Raw genomic sequence first — 7,789 nt, 5'->3', positions numbered from 1 at the left:
CTATATCAAATTGCTTGCCTTCTCAGGGAAGGGCTGGAAGAGAGAATATGGAACTCAAAATTTAAAAAAAAAATGTTAAAAATTTTTACATGTGAGTGGAAAAAAAAATATATATATATATATATATAAAAGATTTGTGAAAGCTGAGGAAATCAAAGATCCTTTAGAGATTTGAGTATCTGTAACAAAATCCTGTTCAAGGAGAACATACACACCAAATATTTCATCATTATAAAGTATAGCAGAGTTTCTCAAATGATTTCCAGGTCCATGCTTCCAAGTTTATTGAAATTTTTAAGGCAAGACATAATTTCAAATATCTAGACCTGAGTCATGTGCTTGATAGAGAATGGATACTTTCTGAAATTTCAAGATCAGATACTACTGTTTCACTCTTAGAATGTTCTGATGTTTTGTTTTTACTTTTCTCTGTCTTGGATATTATTGTCACATCGCCTGTCTCTTTCCTAGCAAGACTGTATCTTTTTGAAGCCAGATGTTTGAATTTTTCATGAGCCAAAGGGGTATGCTCTCCATGTCTTTTGCTTTTCTGGCTTAGGCTCTCAGAAGAGGAACGAGAACAACTTTCGGACTGTTTCTTTGAAGAGTGTTTTGAGGTATGTTCACTCATTCTGGCACTTTTCTCTGAGGAACTTCTACTATTTCTGGAAGATTCTTCTTCTTTTATTTGATCTTGAGCTTCAACAAAAACATTTGCTAAAAATGATGATGATGGTGCAGGGACAAATTCTTTAGGAGGAACCTGCTGATGATCAGTGCCCTTGATTCCATGAACTTCTCTGGAAGAAGATAAGGCCTCCTGAGTAGAAGCTGGAAATTGGAAGGTGTCAAGAGGCAAAGAAGTTCTAATATCATCACTAACTTTCTGAAATTGAAAAGTATAATTCAAATTAGTCAAAAGCACCTAACAACAATAGTTTGAAATTTCTACTGGCTACTATGACTTTATAAATAAATATAAAAGACATTTAAAATTCAATTGCTGATTACCCACAAAGTTCTGGGGGTCATTTTTCCTACTGGGGGCCTATCTTGGTCCTGAGAAACTTCAACAATTACTCAGCTATGGCTAAGGGCATTTCCCATTGCCTACCAAGTCTCAAGGATGTGGAGGGCAGATGAAAACTTAAAAACAAGTTATGAGGTTCCAAACTAATAAACAGGGTGTGCTTCAAAAGGGGCCTACAACAGGGAGGGAAGAGAAAGCAGGGGACTAGCGAAAGGAAGTCCCTATGGGTCACCTCAATGTAGATCGCCATCTTTATACATAAAAAACAATCAAGTCAGTGAGCGCTCATTTTAAAAAACTGCCTGTATTCTCTTATTAATCTGGATAACTAAAAACTGACTCTCAATCTTTTCCCCTAGAAATACATATCTATACATACATTTACTTATATAAGACCCTTTAAAAAAATGCCTTTTTGACTTATGATCATTCATTCATAGTACCTAATTTGTATTACTGTGCTTTTTATTCTGATTTCTTATTTTTTGCCTCCCTGAAAAAATTTGTTTATACTAGTATACGCCAAATTGTCAAAAGGCTCTTAGGGTTTCTTATGTTAAAATATCACTTTCTTATTTTGTTAAATCTATAAAGTACCTATATACTAATCATTGATCTGGAAAGAATCTTAAGAGGTCAAGTGGCTTAGTTCTTACTTCAAAGCATGTCAAAGTCTTAATCATCCTAGATAAAGTCCATGTATATTCCATCTTTGAAAACTTCTGTAGACATAGAATCCATTGGTAATCTAAGCCAATGCTTATTAACCTTTTGTTTTAGATCAAACTAAACTATTACTATTACTTAAACCCATTTCTGTTTTTTCTCTTTATAAAGAACTGAATTATTAAGCATTTTCCTCACAATAAAACTCTTCTTAAAACAGTAGTACAGCAGAAAGAGCACAGGTCTAGGCACTATCTGGATTCTAGTTCAGGTGATACTAGCTGCTATCTAACTCTGGAGGTACATCTAGGTGGCGCAATAGATGCAGTGCTGAGACTGGAGTCAGAAAGACTCACTTTCCTGGGTTCAAATGTGGGATTTGATACCTACTATGTTACCCTGGGCAAGTCATTTAACCCTGTTTGCCTCAGTTTTGTCATCTGTAAAATGAGCTGGAGAAAAAAACGGTAAACCACTCCTATATCTTTGCCAAGAAAACCCCAAAAGGGGTTACCAAGAGTAGAAAATGACTGAAATAACTGAACAACATGTAACTCTGGGCAAGTCATAACCTTTCTTGGATTTCCATTTCAGAATAGATGACCCCTTTCAGTTTGAACCTCATTTTGCCCATTTATAAAATGAATCTACTATCTACACCTTATTATGTTGTGAGAAACAAGCAAAGCAATATATAAAAGCAGCTTATAAATATAAAGCATAATATTAAATTTCATGTTTTCTAGCTCTAAGATTCTAGGCTCCTCAACTTACACATCATCCTCTATTCCCCACATCCAATCAGTTGCTAAATCTTTCTTTCTCATTTCTACTTTTGAAACTTATCTCTTGTATACAGCCTTCTCTTTTCTCACCCTTTTTCCTCTTCTAACCCTGCCATGACCCTGGTCCTCACCCTTGTTACCTCACACACACAAGGACTACAGCAACAGTTTGCTAGCTGGTCTGCCTGCCTCAAGACTCTTCTAGTTCTGTTCATCCTCTGCACTGGTTATCAAAATGATCTTACTAAGTTGCAAGTCTGCTGAGGTCACTCCCCATTTAATCAACTCCAATGGCTCCCTATTGCATCCAGGATCAAATACAAAATCCCCTGTTTGGTTTTTAAAGCCCTTCATAACCTTTTCACTGTTCTAGTCTTCTCATATTTAACACCTCTCTTCTCCCCACTCTGCCCACCCCAGGAGACTCAGTGACCCTGGCTTCCTTACTATTCCTCGCATAAGATTCCATCTCTCAACTCTGAGTATTTTCACTGGAAGTCTCCTATTCCTGGAATTGTCTCCCTTCTCATTTCCATCTTCTTGGCTTCATCGACTTTATTCAAGTCTCCACTAAATTCCAATCTTATGTAAGAAACCTTTCCCAGCCCTCTTTATATTAATATCAGTGCCTTCCCTTGCATAGCTCCCATTCACTCTGTATCGTTTGTACACACTTGCTTGTATGTTGTCTCCTTTACTAGGTAAACTCCTTGAGAGCAGATGCTGTTTTTTTGTTTTTCTTCGCCTCCCCAGAGCTTAGCAGTGTTTGGTACATAGCAGGCACCTAAAAATGTTCGCTGACTTGACTTGTAGAATAGGCATACTAGCAAATATTAACATATTAATTTACAGTGTGATTATATAAACCATTATTTTATTATTGTTGTTCAGTTGCTTTCAGGGTTTTCTTGACAAAGATACTGGAATGCTTTACCATTTCCTTCTCATTTTGCAGATGAGGAAACTGAGGTAAACAGGGTTAAGTGACTTGTCCAGGGTCACAGAGCTAGTAAGTGTCTGAAGTCAGATTTCAACTCAAGAAGATGAGTCTTGCTGACACCTAACCCAGCACTCTATCCATTGTGCCACCTAGCTTTCCAATTATATTATAGTCTAACACGTATTAAATAAAAATAACATGAAGAAATGAATAATGGATAATAATATAATTTTAATAATATTTACTTGTAATGTACTAAAATGACCTCAACACTAAGGCAACATTTGGAAGGTTAAATCATGAACCTACTGTTACTGAACAGATCTTCTCAATAATATTCTAAATGATGAAATCAAGAGATTCTTTATTGTATTAGGTAGAATGATAGCAAAATGAAATAGAGAGAAAAGGCATAGTTTGAAGGTGGCGTGCCTGCTCCTAGTACACTTTCACTTACTTGCATACTATGCATTTGTCCTAGGGTATTTTGATTAAGTTCTGGCTTTTCTTCAAGTCCCTTTTTTTCTTCTATAAGTATAGCATTAATTGTAGAGTTCATCTGGGGATGATCTAGGAAATCAAAATCCGACTGATTTATACCAGCTACTGTGGCAAGCTGCCCAAGTCTAGAAGAAAGATTGGGTGAGGAGAAGAATCAATAGTTATTATAGATGCATATAAATGTCTCAGATCAGAGCAAAGAAACTGACTAAAATGGAGTCTCATATTTGGTCTCAAAATGGGATCCTTTTCCCACCTCGTTCACCAGAAGTTATCGTCTTGTACTTTCTTGGGTTGTTGTCCAAATTGTGAGACTAATCTCCTAATAAACTATTGTTGAATGGCTATCACTTTTATTTGCTATACCTTGACCTCACACCTGTCTGTTACTGCTTTCATAGGGTTATTTTTGCATGAATGTGTTTTCTACCTAAACCTTCAGAAATATAAATTCACCACTGTGCATTTATTTTTTAGTGTAATCCAATATGATTTTCAATTTGATGGAGCTTTACAAATACCAGTGGAGAAAACAGTTCATTATATTTGCAAATAGTTGAATATTATTCTCAAATGATTTCCAGGTCCATGCTTCTTTAAACTTCTTTAAACAAGTGATAAAAATTACAAAAACTAAAGTTAAGCCAAGGAAAGAAACAGCATGTAACCTACCCAGCATCTTTAAGGAGATCCAAAAAAGCGTGGAACTTCTGAAAAGATGTCTCAATACTACCCAAAACACCATCATCTTCCAAAATCATGGTTGCCAGTGACTGTGCATGAAGAGCCTCAGATAGAGAGAAATTTATATTTCGCAACTGGGAATTTTCAAGTTCCAGCTGGGAAAGAATATAATTGCCATTCATTGTAAACAAGAAACAGAGTTTAAATGAAAAAAGGACTAAGAAACTTGTAGTTGTATTCCATCAAGCCCCACTGTGAAAACAGATACCATTTTCTATAATCTTGGGTTAACAGCATAAAAACTCAGATTCATTTTTTATTTATTAAATCCTTCTTTTTAACACAAAAAGGGTTCATCTCTCTGAAAGTAGTAAAGGAGCTCCCAGTAAAACCACTCCTACCAACAGCTATTATAAACTGCTTTGCAGTAGTTTCAGAGAGCTGTCTGGGCACTTAGAGGTCAAGTGACTTGCCTCTGGTCAGGAAGTCGGTAAATGTCGTAAGTGAGACTTGAACCTACATCTTCCTGACTCTGAGGCCAAGTCCCATGCTACCTCTTCTAAATGATTATACAGACAACTTGCGATTCTATAAGTCTAAATGATTATATACACACAAAAAAAGTCACGATTAGTTCAATTCATACCAGGTTTCCAGAAAATGCTTACTTTACTTTGTTCGAAAAATGGCTAAAACAGTTCATTAATTAGGAAATAAAATTAAAAGTCTGATTTCAGGAAAAATATACAGAAGTTCAAACTAACACAAGAAGTTGAGGGAAAAACAAGTAATGTGTTCATGTGTGTTTCCAAAATGTCCTTACAGGTAACCAATGGATTAATTACTAAAGTTTCTCTCTGGTGCTTGTTGAATTCAGTGCCAACTTTTTGGCCCTGTCTTCAAGGTTCTCCATCAGCCTGCCAATCCCGCCACCAACACACTATGCTGCTTCTGCCTCCATGCTCTCCCACCAGACTGCTGTGTTCATTCTTTCATCTATGCCCTGGCTCATATTACCTTTTCTGCTTTGATTCTGGATTCTGTAGATACTTTATAAATACCATCTCCTCTTTATTATTTTAGACTTGCTTTAATACTCTAAGTGGTCCCACACCTTCCTATGCAAATTGCAAGCACCTCAAGATTGCTTATGTCTTAAATTTCTTTTGCACCTACTATAATTCTCCATATATTACTGTACACCAAATTGGTGCTTAATGAGTAAACAAAGCCAAATAAAATACAGAAATAACTAAGCTTTTTACTCTTATATTTTAGACTAAATAATGGGATATGTACATGAATGCAACATTTATGTTAAGAGAGTGACCAATTTTCAAATGTACTTTTTAATTTAGACTTCATGCGAAAGCCTAAACATCTCAGCTCAAATATGTCACAAAAACACAAATTAATTTTAATTTTACCTCAGTTACTCGTTTGTCAGCCTTGACTCTCATAATCCTTTCTGCTTTTAATTGCTCTATGCACTCTTCCAACTTCTCCTGTGGAAAACCAGCAAATTATTATACTTTAAAAAGACCCACAAAGGTGGAAAGTCTTAGTCACAGACTCTCTGGACCTCAACTTCTTCATCTAGAATATATTTAAGGCTTCAATCAGTTCTAAAAATTGAATTTTAAAGTGAAAGGTATCTTACAGGTCATCTAGTTGAATCTTCTAATTTAAGGACAAACTCATGTTCAGAAAAATTAAGTTTTTTTAAAAAGCAGATCACAAAGTTAATCAATAGACACTTATTAAGTGTCTACTATTTTCCCAGGCACTATGCTAAACACTGGAGACACAAAAAGGAGGAAGAAGACAGTACCTGCCTTCAAGGAACTTTCAATACATTGGGAGAGAAAAAATGCAAACAAATAAATACAAACCAAGCTATGCACAGGATAAACAGGAAATAATAATAAAGAAAAGATCTTGAAATTAAGAGGGGTTGGTGACAGCTCTGTAGAAGGAGTGATTTTAGTTGGGTCTTAAAAGAAGTCAGGGAGGTCAGTTATTGAAACGGAGGAAAGGAAGTATCCCAAGAATGGTGGACAAAAGATAATAGCTGTAGCCAAGAGTCTTGAACAGCCAGGAGTCAATGTCACTGGATGGAAGAGGACATGTGAGGGAATAAGGTGAAAAAAAGACTAGAAAGGTAGGAAGGGGCTCAGTTATAAAGGGTTCTGAATGCCAAACAGAGGATTTTGTATTAGCTCTTGGAGGCAAAAGGAGACCACTGGAATTTATTGAGGGGTGTGTGGGTGTGTATGCATGTGTGAGAGAGAGAGACATGATTGGCCCTACATTTTAGGCAAATCTCTTTACTGGCTGAATGGGAAGAGACTTGAAGCAGATAGACCCACAGGCAGATCACTGCAATAATCCAGGTGTGAGGTGAAGAGAGCCTGCATAGAGTAGTGTCAGAGGAAGGGAGGCATATTCAAGAAATGCTGCAAAGATACAATCAACAGGCCTTAGCAACAGATATAGAGGGTGTGGGGAAGGTGAGAGATAATGAGGAATAATTCCTAGGTTGTAAGCCTAAGGAACTAGGATGGTGTTGCCCTCTCCATAATAGGGAAGGTGTGTGTGTTGGGGGGAGAGGGAGGGTTTAGGGGAAAGATAATGACTTGCTTTGGATACATTGAGTTTAAGATTGAGTTTACTAGACACCCAGTTTGAGAGGCCTAAAAGGCAGTTGAAGATAAGATTGTAAGTCAGCAGAGAGACTGGGGTAGGATAGATAGATTTGAGAATCTTTAACATACAGATGGTAATTAAATCTACGGGAGCTTATGACATCACCAAGTGAAGTAGTATAAAGACAAAAGAGAAAAGGGCCCAGGACAGAACTCTGAGGGACACTTATGGTTACAAGGCATGTTCTGGAGGAAAATCCAATAAAGGAGACAGGAAAGGGGTGTCTGATAGGTAAGTGGAAAACCAGGAGAAAGTATGTCCTGAAAACCTAGGGAAAAGGGTGTATCAAGGAGAGAGAGTGGTCAACAGTGTCAAGGTCAAGGAGAGGAGCAAGAAAAGGCCACTGGATTTGGCAACTAAAAGATAACTTTGGAGGGAGCAGTTTTGGTGTAACGATAAAGTTAGAGGCCAGATTCTAAGAGGTGAAGAAATGCAAGAGGAGGGAAAGCAGAAGCATTTATCATAGATAGCCTTTTT

The 7,789-nt window shown here is 36.8% G+C and overlaps 1 protein-coding gene across 3 annotated transcripts in view; it reads right to left on the bottom strand.

Annotated features, from left to right (window-relative positions):
* Window positions 1-259: 259 nt before the first annotated feature.
* CEP78 (centrosomal protein 78) overlaps window positions 260-7,789 on the bottom strand; it is a 36,480-nt gene continuing 28,950 nt past the window's right edge. For all 3 annotated transcript variants that reach the window (XM_020995541.2, XM_020995543.2, XM_020995544.2), the window contains 4 exons: window positions 6,034-6,111; window positions 4,595-4,761; window positions 3,879-4,047; window positions 260-886 (listed from right to left, as the gene is read on the bottom strand). In XM_020995541.2, coding sequence (XP_020851200.1) covers window positions 332-886; window positions 3,879-4,047; window positions 4,595-4,761; window positions 6,034-6,111 — 969 coding nt within the window. In that variant the 3' untranslated portion in view covers window positions 260-331. The remainder of the gene's footprint in view (window positions 887-3,878; window positions 4,048-4,594; window positions 4,762-6,033; window positions 6,112-7,789) is intronic.

Source organism: Phascolarctos cinereus, unplaced genomic scaffold (assembly GCF_003287225.1).
Source record: "Phascolarctos cinereus isolate Bilbo 61053 unplaced genomic scaffold, phaCin_HiC Scaffold_4;HRSCAF=312, whole genome shotgun sequence".
In the NCBI taxonomy this organism is placed as follows: Eukaryota; Metazoa; Chordata; class Mammalia; order Diprotodontia; family Phascolarctidae; genus Phascolarctos; species Phascolarctos cinereus.
The sequence above is the reverse complement of the archived record's forward strand: the minus strand, read 5'-3'. Positions and strand labels throughout refer to the sequence as shown.